At 47.0% G+C, this 15,132-nt stretch overlaps 1 protein-coding gene and 1 pseudogene across 1 annotated transcript; both read right to left on the bottom strand.

The window, feature by feature from the left end:
- Window positions 1-216: 216 nt before the first annotated feature.
- Zp3 (zona pellucida glycoprotein 3) lies at window positions 217-10,798 on the bottom strand. Its single transcript, XM_008832270.1, has 8 exons — window positions 10,490-10,798; window positions 6,843-6,961; window positions 4,909-5,012; window positions 4,650-4,827; window positions 3,190-3,307; window positions 1,209-1,300; window positions 955-1,091; window positions 217-428 (listed from the first exon to the last, which is right to left on the bottom strand). The coding sequence occupies exons 1-8, from the start codon at window positions 10,796-10,798 to the stop codon at window positions 217-219; spliced, it is 1,269 nt and encodes a 422-aa protein (XP_008830492.1).
- A 1,650-nt stretch (window positions 10,799-12,448) lies between these two features.
- On the bottom strand, window positions 12,449-12,581 carry LOC115070229 (annotated as a pseudogene).
- Between the last annotated feature and the right edge of the window lie 2,551 nt (window positions 12,582-15,132).

The following is a 15,132-nucleotide window of genomic DNA, read 5'->3' as shown; positions in this document are numbered from 1 at the left end:
GAGATAGCTCAGTATTTAAGAGCACTGGTTGCTCTTGCTGAGGCCCAGGTTCAGTTCCCGGCACCTATATGGCAGCTAACAACTATCTGTAACTGCAGTTCCAGGGGAATCCAACACCCTCTTCTGGCCTCTGTGGGCATTGCATGACATGGGTGTACTTACATGCAGGCAACACACTCATACACAAAATTAATCAAGCCCGTGCTGGGTTTTCTTTTATTGAGAAGGGGAAACAGGGTGAGAAGCAGTGTGACACTTCCTGGAGACACCCAGGATAATAACAGCAAGGGTCAGGAATGCCACTGTGGCTAGACCTAAGCCCAGGGCCACAGACGTGTGGGAGGAAGAGGTCCAGCCCTCCACAACATGGTCACTTGCCTTTCCCAGGAAGATCAGTGGCCCTACTGTGACATCAGCTTCGTCTCTCACTGTGAAAGGATAAGACATGAGGTTTTGTTTTATGCTTGGTGCTGGTGAATCACACTAGGCCATGCCCCCAGCCCCTCACTGGGGGATTCCAGGAAGGTGTTCTACCACTGAACCACACCCCCAACCCTTTTTATATTTTGGTTTCCCTATGTAGCCCAGGCTATCCTTGAACTGGGATTCTCCCTCAGCCTCCCTAGGGCTAGGAGTAGAGGTATGAGCCATCACTCCCAGCTCTCAAGCTGACCATAGTTCCTAAAGGTTAAATTCTGGTCTGCCTTAGAGTGGGTTAAGTGACCCATCTCCCTAATACCACATTCTTCCCATATACCTAGTTACATTGAGAGGATTGAAGGGCAGCATGGTGACCCCACAAGCCATTAAGAGCTCAGTGACCTACTTTTGCCCCAAGATCTTATCAGGCCCAGAAAAATAGCCCCTAAATCAAGTCTTAATGGAGAATAAGTAAGACTGATAGCTGGTGTCTTAGATTGAGAGGAAATAGTCAATGCCTGGTCTATGACATACCGTGCCTACGGTTTCTGGAAGCTGACTTGGGCCACTGGCTCACCCCATGGGTCTGACTCCCAGAAGAACCCAAGATACTACAGTCACCTTTGTTACAGCAATCACAGATGTCAGCAGTGCCCTCTACTGGCAGCCAACTGAAGCGGGGGGGGAAAAAAGGTTAGATGTATTATTGATTGAGGAGAGGTTTACTGATTGTACACTGAGGGAATAGACTTGACGGGTTTGTGTTTCCACCCGTCTGGTTCTCTCACCTATTGGCAGTCTTGTTGAATGAGCATGCTTTGTTGAGTTGATCTGGGGTTTGGTTAGCTGGAGTGACTTTGAGGTGACAGGTGATGTACATCTGAAACAGGTAAGCAGGCTGAGTTTTAAGCTACGTCAATGACTTTCAAAAATATTTCTGAAGCCAGGTATGTTGGCACATGCCTTTAATCCCAGCCTTCAGGAAGCAGAGGCAGGACAGCCCCTGGGTTCGAGGCCAGCCTGGTATATATAGCCAATTCCAGGCAGCAGAAGGTATATAGTTAAGATCCTCGCTCCAAAAAATAAAATTTCAGAATTGTGGGGGTACTTAGGTGGTAAAAGGTGCTTGCTGCCAAGCCTGAATACCTGAGATCCCTGGGACCTGTATGGTAGAACCACCATCACTAGGTGTCCTCTGACTTTCATAGGCAAAAATGTGCACATAAATTGAGGCTAGAGGTGGTTCAATAGTTAAGAGTACTTGCTGCTCTTGCAGAGGACCTGGGTTCAGCCCCCAGCACCCACATGGTGGCTAACAATTGTAATGCCAGTTCCAGGGGATTTGATACCCTCTTCTGGCCTCTGGGCATTGCATCAAATGGTATACTTACATGCAGGTAAAACACTCATACATATAAAGCTGAAAAAATAATTGTTTTCTGGTGCTGGAGATTGAACCTAGGCACTCTGCCACTGAGTTATGTCTTTTTTCCCTTTTTTCCCAGGTGAGGTGGCACACGCCTTTAATCCCAGCACTCGGGAGGCAGAGGCAGGCGGATCTGAGTTCAAGGCCAGCCTGGTCTATATAGTGAGTTCCAGGACAGCTGGGGCTACAGGGAGACCCTGTCTCAAAAAAGACCAAAAAAAAAAAAAAAGGTAAGTCTCACTATGTAATTCTGGATGGACCTGGAACTTGCTATGTAGACCAGGCTGGCCTCAAACTCAGATTTACCCATCTCTTCCTCTCCAGTGCTTGCCAAAAGTATGCTCACCATGCCTGGCAAAAAAAATTTTTTTAAATGTTTTAGACAGGGTCTCCCTGTAGCTCCAGCTGGCCTGGAACTCAAATGGAGATCAGGCTGGCCTCAGTCTGAGAGCCACCTGCCTCTGCCTCCTGAGTGCCGGGATTAAAAGTATGTGCCACCACATCTGGCTTTTTTATGTGTACCAGTGTTTTGCCTGCATGTATGTAAGTGTAACCATGTCACGAAATTCCCACAGAAGCCAGAAGAAGGCATCAGAACCAGTTATGGCTGGTTGTTAGCCAGCATGTGAGTGCTGGGAATTAAACTTAAGTCTTCTGTAAGAGTAGCCAGTGCTCTTAACCACTGAGCCATTTCTCCAGCCCCCCAAAATTTAACTTTTAATTATGTGTGTTTGTGGGTTATGTGCACCCGAGTACAGGTGCCCACAGAGACCAGAGTAGTTGGATCACCCTAAAACTGGATCTACAGGCAGTTGTGAACTGCCAGAGATAGGTGCTGGGAACTGAACTCTGGTCCTCTGAAAGAGCAGGAAGTGCTCGTAACTGCTGAGGCATCCCTCCAGGCCCTACTTTACCTAGTTCTTAAGGGTTTATGCTGTTTAGGCTCACCTGTAAAGGTCTTACTAAGCCCACAGCTTCATCTACTTGGTCATTCTATTTCTTTTTAAAAATATTTTTATTTTGTGTATGAGTGTATTGCCTGCAAATATGTTAAGTGCGCCCGTGTCGTGCAATGTTCTTGGAGATCAGAAGAGGGCATTGGATCCCCTGGAACTAGAGTTAAGGACAGGTGTCAGCCACCATGTGGGTGCTGGGGATCAAACCAAGGTCCTCTGCAAGAGCAGCTGGTACTCTTAACTGCTGAGCCATCTCTCCAGCCCTTCATTTTCTGTTTCTAAACATGCCAAGTCATTCGCTTAAGGAAAGCATTTGAGTAACAGCAGGAGGCTATTAAGCCAGCCCGGGATTCATCTTATTCCAGGCCATGGTGAAAATTGAGTTACCATATTTCTGGAGCTGTTGGCAAAATGGAAGACGTCCACAGTGAACTGGAGAGTCTCTGGTTGAGGTCTTGGGGCTTGAAATGCAGAAAAGCTCTCAGAGAGACCATCCACAAGGCAACTTGGAAGGAACCAGTGAAGAATGGGGTTAGCTGTTGGTAAATCTCATTACCAGTGTTCTCTGGAAGCCAGGCAGAATGGCTCACACTTCTAATCTTAGTACTGGGGAGATTGAGGCAGAAGGATTGAAAGTTCCAAGCCATCCTGACTACACAGGGAGACTCTGTCCAGAAGTAGGGGAGGGGATCATGAGCCCTCCCCCACACCCAAGATAGGCAGTAACTAGGGAGCTGCTTAGGAGGCCTGCTCCTTCTTGGAGATCTATAAATGATGGTTGCTGGGAGAGTAAGTTATTTTCTTCAGTTATTCTTTCAGCTATGGTAATTTGCCGAGGTTCCTGTAAGCAAACTAATGAAACTCATGGGGTCATACAGAGACATGAAAGTAGAAGACAGAATAAGGGAACCGGCTGGATCCTACTCTTCCAGAGAACCCGAGTTCAGTTCCCAGCACTCATGTTGGGTGGCTAATGAATGCCTGTTAACTCCAGCTCCAGGAAGTCAGACATCCTCTTTTGGCCTCTTGGGGTATCCCTGCCCCAATGGCATACATTCAGACAAATCTAGAAATAAGGAAATGAAAAGATGGCTCAGTGGTTAAGAACACATGCTGCTCTTTATAGAGGACTGGCTTGGTTTCCAGCATCCACACAGTGGCTCACAACTGCCTATGACTTTCAGTTCCAGGTGATCCTCTGGCCTCTCCTGGCTCTTCTGGTCCCTGCACTCACACGGTGTACATTAACTTATGCTGGTAAACACACATAAGTAAATCTTTGGGTAGGCGATATGGCTCAGAGGTTAAGTGTACTTATTGCCAAACCTGACAACCTGATTACACTCCCCAGAAATCACATGGTGAAAACTGACTCCTGTAAGTTGTTCTGACCTCCACAAACACTTCATGGTGTCTTCTCCCTACCTCTATTTTATGTGTATGAGTGTTTTGCTTGCATGTACGTAAGTACACCACATGCATGCAATACCTGTGGAGGCCAGGAGAGGGTGTCGGAGTTGGAACTGGAACCTGAGTTACTGACCGTTGTCAGGAGCCATGTGGGTACTAAGAACCAAACCTGAACCCAGGTTCTCTGCAAGAGCAGCCAGTGCTCTAACTGCCATCTCTCCAATGCTAAGTAAAAATTTAAAATTACAAGATTAGTTGGGAAGAGGAAGGGATCAGCGAGAGGGGGACAGGGAGAAGAGGGGGAAATGGGAGTGACTATGATCTAAATACACCACATACTTGTATAAAAATGTTACAATGAAACCAAACCTATTATATATGCAAATTTTAAAACAAGACATAAATGAAGGCTCCCTGGAAAGGAGGCCAGGCCTCACCCATGGAAGTCCACAATAATATGATAAGGCCAGGAGTTCTGGTCTGGCGTAGATGTGGCCACACAGTGGTCCACGAACAGCTTCAGTGGTGGGTGGCTACCCTTGTGGACTTCTGCCTGGAGGTGGGCTACTTCTCCCAGGTGAAAGCTGGGGGATGTTTTTTCAGTGGTCCAGTTCTCTGCAGGGACAAAATCAGGGGCTAAAGACTCTCCAGAAACATCTGCCTCCTCCTTCCAAGTCCTCCTACTTGTGGACTTACCCTCCATGAGACGCAGAGAGAAAATCAGCCTCTCCTCCGAGGACACAGTGGTGCTGAAGGGCACCCAGGTGGGTAGGATCGCTTGGCTGCTCACATTGCCCTGCCTGGGAGAAAGGCTCCAGCTGCTTCCATGTAACCCCATCCCAGCCCACTGTTGTTTGTGGTTGGGGAAGAGAACCTATTTCTACCCCATTGCATCTACCCCATTGAAGAGTTTTGGTTTATTTTAAGACAAGGTCTTAAACTAGCTGGTTGGTCTGAAACTAGCTATGTAGACCAGGCTGGCCTCCTATTCAGATCTGCCTGCCTTTGCCTCCTAGGTCTTGAATTAAAGGCATATGCCAGCATACCAGGCATTTCAGAGTTCTTAGTGGTGGATCAACTCTGCAGCCAGGCCAAGGTCCCCAGAGGCCTGAACTGATAGCAGCCAGCTACCCCAACCATGCCGACATAAGACTGCAGCACCGAGGCAGGTCTGAAGGTAGAAACTTCATTCCTAAGCTGAAATCTAGCCCCTATTAACTTAGGCCCTGGTGGGAAACAAGCCAGAGGTGGCATGCCATCTACAACATGTAGCACTTGGGAGGCTGAATGGAGGAGAATCAAGAGTACCAGAATTGGTCTCTATTTAGAAAACAAAAAACAGAAGGGAAGCTGGGCATGGTGGGACACATCTTAATGCCAGCACTCAGGAGGCCAAGGCAGGTGAATCCAAGTTCGAAGCTAAGCCTGGGCTATGTAGTTGTCTAGCATGCAAAGGGCCCTGTGTTCTATCCCCAGCACCAAAAAAGTCATGCATAGTAGTAGTGCATAACTAATCCCTGCACTGAGCAAGTGGAAGCAGGAGGATCACAAGTTTAAAGTGATCATGGTCTACAAAGCAAGCTCCAGGCTAGTCAGGTCTATAAAGTGAGTCCCTATCTCAAACAATGAAGCAAATCAACATCATGTCAGATATCAATTGTGGTGCAGGCCTGTAATCCTAATCCCAGCACTTCAGAGGCAGGAGAATCCTTGAAACTTTGAAATCAGCTTGGTCTACAGAGAAAGATTCTACCTCAAAAACACCAAAGATGCTGGGAGTGGTGGCGCATGCCTTTGATCCCAGCTCTCAGGAGGCAGGTCAATCAGAGATCAAGGCCAGCCCAGTCTACATAGAAAGTTCCAGGCCAGGTGGAGCTACAGGGAGACCCTGTCTCAAAAAGAAAAATCCAAAATACCAAAGACACACAGAACACAGTGTCCCAGCCTAGAACCCAAAGCAGTTGGAACCAGACATGGCAACTCCTGCCCATAATCTGAGGCAGGAGAATTACTGCAAATTTAAGGCCAGACAGGACTGTACTATCAGCCAGGTCTTAACTTTCAACATTGTGATGAAATTGTCATCTATAAAGTCTACTCTTGAGAACTGAAAAGTTTAAAAAAAAAATCACAAAAATTATGTTTTAAGTTTGTGCTGGGCTATATTCATTTATACCTGCTGGGTGCATGATGCCCAGAGCCTGCCCATGCCTAGCAGCAAGTTCCAGGCTGAGATTACAGAGTCTGTCACACACACACACAGAGGCATGATGCCTTCATCCTATATCCCAATACTTGGGAGACTAAGGTAGGAAAATCACTGAGTTCAAGGCCAAGTTTGGCTAGAGAATGAATTCCAGGTCAGCCTGTGCCAAAAAGAAAAAGCCAAAAAACCCAAAGCCAGGTCTGCTAGTAGAACACACCTGTAATTCCAGCATTGGGGGAGGGGGGGTAGGAGAATCAGGAGTTCAAGGCCATCCTTGAACTTTCCCCACCCAAAATATCAAAGGGCCAGATCGATGTGTCACTTTCTTCAGCAGCTGTCATTCATATTCAGGCAGCTATGAGCTGCTGACAATGCAGATCTACTTGCAGTGACCACATCCAACCCAGTAGCCCATCACACTGACCTGGGGTAGCGGCACTGAATGGGAACCTCTACTCGGTTAGTCCTCAGGATGGACAGGCCACCTGCAGGGTGAGGGTCATGGAGCAGGAAGGTGCTGTACACCAAGGCATCTTCTGTCATCTGAAGCAAAGGTGAAAGGTTAAACTACTTGGATCAAGTGTCCTGGGCTTGCTTGGCCCATGGGAGGGTTCAGCCTTTAGGAGGATGGACAGATTAAGGCTCTCAATTCAACCTGCCTTTCTGCTGGCTGGTGACAAGCCATTTTGAGAGACAGGTTCTAGAGCCCAGAACCTGTTGGCCTGGAACTCATAGCACAGGCTGGCCTGGATCCTCCTGCCTTAGTCTTCAAGCGCAGGGATTACTTGAATTACAAGAATTACAAACTAGTCAGGTGTAGTGGTGCAGGCCTTTAATCCTAGCACTTGGAAGGCAGAGGTAGGCAAATCTGAGATCAAAGCCAGCCTGGTGTACATAGTTTCAGGCCAAATGAGGCTACAGGGGGACCCTGTCTTTACAAAAAGCAAACAAACAAAAACTGAAGTGTCATTCCAAAATTCACTTTGGGGAACCCATGAGTATATTACAAAGCATGAATGACCCCCAAACGGCTGCACTACCCAAAAGTCTCACCCAACGTAGTTGTTGACTTCCCTATAGCTGCATGAATGGAGTCCCTCCCCTTCAGGTAACCCACAATCTATACGCACACAGAGCACCTCCCAAGTTCTCAAGACCACATGGAATCAGGCTATCTGGGAGATGTAGGAGAATGACAGATCAGGGGAGGGTCTCATGACCCTCCCCACACCCCTCCTGTGAGGGAATTTGAACAGCAAACAGGCCTGCCTGATCTTAATGGTTTCTTGAACATAGTCACAGTTGCTCTGACAAAGCTGAGGGCTGTTATACTGGTAAGAACACCATACAATGTACAATCTGACTTCCCACAGGGTTCTGGATCAATGATGGAGCAGACAGCAAGTTAACACCTAGGGGCATCAGGGTATGCCCTTACCTCCACACCTGCTACCAATACAGTTTCTTTTTACTGAGTCATCCCTCAGAAAGTAGGCAAAAAGGCCAGGAACTTTAGTTTTCTGCCCAACAGTTAACATTTCTCATATTTATTGTTTCTTTGCTACTGAAAATGGAATTCAGATGGGTGCTCTACTACTGAGCCACACCTACAGCCCCTCACTGGGAGATTCTAGGCAGGTGCTATATCACTGAGCCATGCCCACAACTCCTCACTGGGGGATTCTAGGACGGTGCTTTGCCACTGAGCCACATCCCAGTCTCTCATCTTGACAGAAAGCCCTGATAGATGCAGTGATGACCTGAGGCAGAAGAGCACAGGCAGGTGCTAGGGCCTTCACATCTTCAATTTGTGCTGCACTGCATTGGGGGGGGGGGGCAAGATCAGCCTAGAGCAATCACCTGCTGCCCAAGTGATCCCCTTGTCCTGCCCTAGAACTTCAGAAGACAACCTTGGATTTCTATCTGCAAGTGTCCCCAGACAGAAAGCAGCAGCATAATTGAGAGCCCTTTTTCATGAATTAGCATCTCAGGGGCTGGTGAGATGGCTCAGTGGGTAAAGGTACTTGCTGTCAAGCCTGACAACACTGAGTTGGATCTCTGAAACACACATGAGAACTGACCCCCATAGGTTGTCCTCAGATCTTCACACAAGAGTCATAGCCTGTGTCCCATGCCCAATAAATGTTTAAATTACGGACTGGAGAGATGGCTCAGGAGTGAAGAACACATATTGCTCTTCCAGAGAGCCCGAGTTCATTCCCTCCCTGACACCACAGTCATATTGGGCAGCTTACAACCATCCATAACTGAAGCTCCAGGGATCTGACGCCCTCTTCTGGCCTCCTCTGGCACTTGCACTCATATGCACACACACACACACACACACACACATATATATATATACATACATACATACACACAATTAATAAAAATCTTAAATTAGCACTTCAGGACTGGGGAACATAATGCTGTATTAGATAGAATGCTTGCCTAGCATTCACAAAACCCTGGGTTCCATCGCCAGTGCAGTATAAACCAGATATGGTGGGGCACACCAGTGATCCCAGCACTCAGGAAGCAGAGGCAGAAGAATTCAAAGCTTTCTTATGTGATGAACTCGAGGCCAGCTTGTGCTACCTGAGATTTCCATCTCAATCCATCACAACCATAAGAAAGTCAGTCTTAAGCATAGATGCTGGGTGTGATACTACATGCCTTCAATCACAGAACTTGGGAGGCAGAGGGAGGTGAATGAGTTCAAAGTCAGCCTGGTTGACAAAGTGAGTTCCAGGTCAGTCAGGGCTATATAGTGAAATATTGTCTTAAAACAGAACTATAGGATGCCCACCTAGGAGGGTGACCCCTGTAGTGGGTGAAGAATAGGAAAACCTGGTTCACACACAGGAGCCGCTAGTGTTGATTGAAGTCACCTGGGACTTGGAAAAAATCATGAATGGTTCCACAATGGTGCCCATTTAGAATAAGGTACTAAACACCAGGACTTTGTTAAGTGTCTTAAGACAGGATATAGCTATGTAGCCCAGGCTGGCCTCAAACTTGCCTTCCTCCTCTGCCTGCCAGGTACTGGGATTTCAAATATGCTCCACCACACCTGCAGACACCAGGAATTTTTAGAAGCCTCGAAGGTGATAGCAAACCCTCCATCCTCCCCGTATAGGGAAATAAGGACCCCGTGGCCTTAAGATGAGCCCCAAGTTAACCATAATTAAGACCAGAGCTTCAGCTGAAGGAGTCTAGAGGCTAAGGTTGCTGCTGCCTCAGCCAAGCTAAGTCTGGGGCCAAGACTGGGATTCTGATAGAAGGGAAGCCAGGCCCTTCATCAGGCAACAGGAACTGAGCCTAGAGAGGAACCGTAGAACTTGGTGCTCATCTCATCTCCTTGTGGTCCATTTATCATTTGAAGGCAAGGGTCCAGCCTGAGTTATCCAAGGTCTTTACCTGCACACCTGCCCCCACATTATGTCTCTTCTACTTAAACCAATCAACTGCCGGTTAGGTGGTAGGTCTGGGACAGGATCTGGGGTAGCCCAGGCTGGCCTTTAACTCCTGATCCTTCATAGCACTACCTGCCCAGTATTGGGGTTACAAGTGTGCACCACCACATCCTGTTTATGTGGTGCTGGGGATTGAACCTGGGGCCTCATGCATGGTAGGCAAGAATTCTATACCAACAGAACCACATTCCCAGTGTAGTTGAATGCTTTAAGGTCTTTAACATAAAGAGTACATGGATGACCTCTGCCCTATACCTCCTTCACTTCAAAGCTTCCATGCCAAATTAGGTGTGACAGCACATACATGTAATCCCAGCACCTAGGCACACCATGACAAAACCTTACAAGTACATATACCACCACGCCTGGCTCAGGGTTTGTTTTGAGGTTTGTTCTCTTTTTCTTGAGACAATTTCACATAGTGCAAACTGACTGCCAACTTCCAATTCTGATTTACTGGCTTTCAGAGGCTGGAGTTTTCCCAGTGGTCCCTATTTACAGTGAGGAAGAAGGCTGCCCCATCCTGCACCAGCTCCAGTACCAAATCACCTCTTGCATCCATCCCTTCATCCACACCGAGGGACCATAGCCTCACCTGCAAGCTACTGCCACACTCATGCAAGGCAGCCTCAAACATGATTGTGTCCATAGTCTTGGAGATCAGGGGCCGACAGCCTTTAGGGCCAAGGGTAAGGTCTGTAGGCTGCACAAGCTTCCCAGTGCCAAAAAGGTCTCTGCTGACAGCCACCACCAGCTTAGCTTCCAGACACTTCACCTCTACTGGCAACGAGGACCTCAGGGGTTTTGGGGTTCCACTCTGCGAGAGCCACAAAGGCTCAGGGTAGCATAGCTCTGGACCTCCCCACAGCAGAAAATAGAGAAAGAGCTGGTAGCTCACCCCCATGGTTCTGTCTGGGTAATAGCCTACGGAGTAGTAGGCAGATACCACCCATCTTATATCCATGGATAATTGCCCTCCCACCTGTGTTTCCTCTTCCTCGCTCCCTGAGCCAGATAGGTTTTTGCTGTGTAAAGTGGTTTCCGGTGCAGCACATCGGTAATACCAGGGACCTTGTTAGATCTGTGGTTGCCATGTTCACCTAGACCAACAATATGAATCTGGTTTGCAGCTTAAGGATACCCCAGATGATTCCTATTCAAGTCTTAATTCTTTTCCCTGTGGTATTGGAGAATGAACCCAGGGCTTCGCATATGCTAAGCAAATGCTCTAAGGTTTGAGCCACCCCCCACCCCCTGTCTCACTGGGGGGTTCTAGGCAAATGCTCTACCACTGGACTATATATCCGTAGCCCTCTTTTTTTATTTTGACACAGGAGCTCTCACTACATTGCCTAGGCTGACCTTGAACTCACTCTGTGGCCAGGCAGGCCTGAACTTTTCACTCCTCCTACCTCAGTCTCCCAAGTAGCTATGGTGACAGGCTTGGGCCACTAGGCCTGACTCTGTATTCAATTAAAGCCTGGTCTGTTCTAATTTCTCACTTTTCCCCATCCCCGCCCCATCTGTCCAGTGCTTTGATAAAGCTCCTGTGTGTAGGAAGTTTATGGCCTACCAAAGGAGTTAAGAACTGTCACGGGCTGTGAAGAACCCAGGTGTGATACCTTGATTAGAAGGTACAGGCATTAGATCAGAAACAACTGGGGGTTCTTGCCAAGTGAAGAACAAGGGGGCAGTAATTAGGAATCAAGGAAGATGTATGGGCCTCTGCTCAATTTTGGGGAATCAATTCAAAAATCTGTCCCTGGGGTTGGAAAGATGGTTCAGCAGTTAGGCGCACTGGTTGCTCTTGCAGAAAATTCAGGTTAGGTTCCCAGTACCTACACAGTGGCTAATTACCATCTGCAACTCTAGTTCAGTTCCAGGGGATCTGATACCTTCTTCTTATCTCCATGGGTATTACATGACATGGGTGCACTTATACATATGCAGGCAAAACACTCATACACATAAAGTAAATTTTTAAAATTTTTTATATTTTATGTGTATGAGTATATTGTCTGCATGTATGTAAGTGCACCCATGTCATGCATGCCCGACAAGGTCAGAAGAGGGCATTGGATTCCCTTGGAACTGGAGTTACAGATGGCTGTTAGTCACCATGTGGGTACTGGGAAATCAAACCCAGGTCCTCTGCAGGAGCAGCCAGTGCTCTTAACTGCTGAACCATCTCTCCAGTCCCATAAAAATTTTTTTTAAAGAACAAAAAAGCAAAAATCTGTCTCTGTGGGCCAAAATCCTCAATTATGATCACCCTTAAAAGCCAAATACATAGCTGGGCGTGGTGGTGCACGCATGTAGTCCCAGCACTTGGGAGGTGGAGGCAGGCTCATCTCTGTGAGTTCAAGGCCAGCCTGGTCTACATTATGAGTTCCAGGCCAGCTGGGGCTGCAGGGAGACCCTGTCTCAAAAAAAAAACCAAAAAAAAAAAAAAAGTCAAATACATATTAAGTTAAATTCATTTATCTATTTTACTTTTATTTTATATTTTTTATTTTATTGCTAGTTTTTGCTTTTGTTTTTTGTTTGTTTTAAACAGGAGAAAACGTAAGTGTAGTCCCCCACTACCAAATTATGCAGTCAACATTTCCACATTTAGGGAAATGGCAGGGGTCAGCACATCCAGACAACAATGGAGGAGTCTTGCCCTGGAAAAACTACAGTTGTATTTTGTTTTGTTTTTTTGTTTTGTGACAGGGTCTCCTTGTAGCCCCAGTTGGCTGGAACTGGCTATATAGATCAGGCTGGCCTTGATCTCTGCAAGATCTGCCTGCCTCTGCCTCCTGAGTGCTGGTTTTGGGGGTGGGTATGTTTGTTTCTTTTGCTTTGTTTTTTGAGACAGGGTCTCATTATGTAGCCTTGGTTGCCTAGGGACTAGCTATGTAGATGAGTCTGGCCTTGAGCTCACAGAGATCTGCTTTCTTCTGCCTCTTGAGTGCTGAGATTAAAGGTGTGCGCCACCACACCCAGACAGACTTTTTGTTTTGTTTTATTTTATTTTTCTAATACTAGGGAGTGAAACTCAAGACCTTGTGATGACTTTTAGTTTAATATGCTTTGGCACAAATATCAAGAGACAGATCCTTCCATTGAATGCATCTGAGGGGCCAATGCGCATTGATTCACTTCATGGGAAGCAGGAAAGATGTGTTTAGGCAGAGGCAGCTGTTGTAGAAACGTGTTTAGGTAGAGGCAAGACTGTAGAAGGACACTTGGTGAACCTGGGGAGGTGCTCAGAGTTGCTGAAGCCCAGGTCTCTGGAGGAGAAGAGGCTGATGGGGTAGACCAAGCAGGATCCTGAAGATACCAGGTTGAAATATTGGATTAGGGAGGGAAGCTACAGATATGCACTGTAATATTTAAGCTGATGGATGTCATGATCATCTCTGCTTCAGAAGAGGAAATGAAGATTAGAATCAGGTGTCCACTGTACCAGTCCTAGCAGGAATTGGTCGAGGACTGACTGTTCCTACAGATAGTTGCTTTCCCTTGGAGCCAGGCCTTGGCATAGTTGTTATCCACAGCTGTGTCTGCTGATTGCATTGGGAATAGAATTGAGCAGGACTGTAGACAGAGGATCACAGCTTCACGGTTGCCTTACATCCATCCTCATTCCTCCATGCCCTGGGGTAATCCTCCCTTGTAAGATGGCAGAAAAGAAAAGCTAGAAATTTGTGAGCCTGATGTGGTGGTTCACACTTAGTCCTTGGGATGCTGAGAGAAATAGGTGGATCATCAATGTGGGCTAACCTGGGTTACACAGTGAAGACCAAGTCTCACAAAATAAACAAAGGGAGCTGGTGAGATGGATCAGTAGATAAAATTGCCTAATTCAAAGCCTGAGGAATGGGGGGTGGGGGATGATAAAGGTAGGAGAGATCTGACATTTGAAAGTTGTCCTGTCACCTCAGACCTCACACTCACTGTGGCATGCATGCAATTACACACACACACACACACACACACACACACACACACACACACTCAATAAAAATAAATAAGAAAATTTAAAAAATTTAAAGGTCAACCTTCGAAAACCAAACAGGGGCTTGGAAAAATAGCCTAGCGATTAAGAGTACAGGCCATTCTTGCACAAGGGACCTACGTTTGGTTCCCAGCACCCACATAGCAGCTCACAGACACCTATAACTCCACTTCAGGGGATCCAACATCCTCTTCTGGCTTCTGTGGGCACTGCACACATGTGGTGCATTTACATACATGCAGGTACACACACATACATATAAAATAAGAAAATAAAAATAAATACATCTTTATTTCAAACAAAGAGAGAAGCAGACCTGGAGGCCCAGGCCTGTATTTCCACCTGCTTGGGAGGCTGAGGCAAAAGGATCAAAAGTTCCACGCTAGCTTAGGCTCCATAACACCCATTTCAAAAATAACCAAAAACTGGCCTTAGTTATTAATAATCCCAACTATAGGGAAATTGAGGCAGGAGGAATCTAAGTTCAAGGTCAACCTGGGCTACAGAAAGAGTTCAAGGCCTGCCTGTACAACTTAGATCCTATCTTAAAATGTAAAAGAGGTTCTAGAGAGATCACTCAGCAGTTAAGAACACTGGCTGCTTTTGCAGAGGACCCGGGTTCAATTTCGAGCACCCACATGACAGATAACAATTATCCATAATTCCAGATCCAGGGGATCCAATGTCCTCTTCTGACTTCTGCAGGAATTGCACGACATGGGTGCACTCACATACATGCAGGCAATACACTCATACACATCAAATAAAAAATATATACTAAAATATTTTTTAAAGAGTAAAAAGAACACTGTAAGTATATCTCATGTTAAAGCACCTGCTTAGATGCTTCCAATCAGCAGCTGGGAGTGTGGTTCAGTAGGAGACCACATGCCTAGAATCCCCCAATGAGGGGCTGGGGCATGACTCAGTGGTAGAGCACCTGCCTAGAATCCCCCAGTGAGAGGCTGTGTGGTGTGGCTCAGTGGCAGAACACCTGCCTAGAATCCCCCAGTGAAGGGCTAAAGGTGTGGCTCAGTGGTAGAGCACCTGCCTAGAATCCCCCAGTGAGGGGCTGGGGGTGTGGCTCAGTGGTAGAGCATTTGCCTAGAATCCCCCAGTGAGGGGCTGGGGGTGTGGCTCAGTGGTAGAGCATTTGCCTAGAATCCCCCAGTGAGGGGCTGGGGTGTGGCTCAGTGGTAGAGTGCTTGCTTAACGTATATAGTACTCTGGGTTCC

This window comes from Nannospalax galili, unplaced genomic scaffold (assembly GCF_000622305.1).
Source record: "Nannospalax galili isolate Female #2095 unplaced genomic scaffold, S.galili_v1.0 scaffold675, whole genome shotgun sequence".
In the NCBI taxonomy this organism is placed as follows: domain Eukaryota; kingdom Metazoa; phylum Chordata; class Mammalia; order Rodentia; family Spalacidae; genus Nannospalax; species Nannospalax galili.
The sequence above is the reverse complement of the archived record's forward strand: the minus strand, read 5'-3'. Positions and strand labels throughout refer to the sequence as shown.

Excerpts from the sequence above, each read along its gene's own strand:
- Zp3 (XM_008832270.1), bottom strand. The coding sequence starts at position 10,798 with ATGGGGGTGAGCTACCAGCTCTTTCTCTATTTTCTGCTGTGGGGAGGT. Across the intron at positions 5,013-6,842 it reads ATTCAGTGCCGCTACCCCAG|GCAGGGCAATGTGAGCAGCC; the intron begins GTCAGTGTGATG and ends CCTTTCTCCCAG. Across the intron at positions 1,301-3,189 it reads CCAACAGCTCCAGAAATATG|ATGTACATCACCTGTCACCT; the intron begins GTAACTCAATTT and ends TACCTGTTTCAG.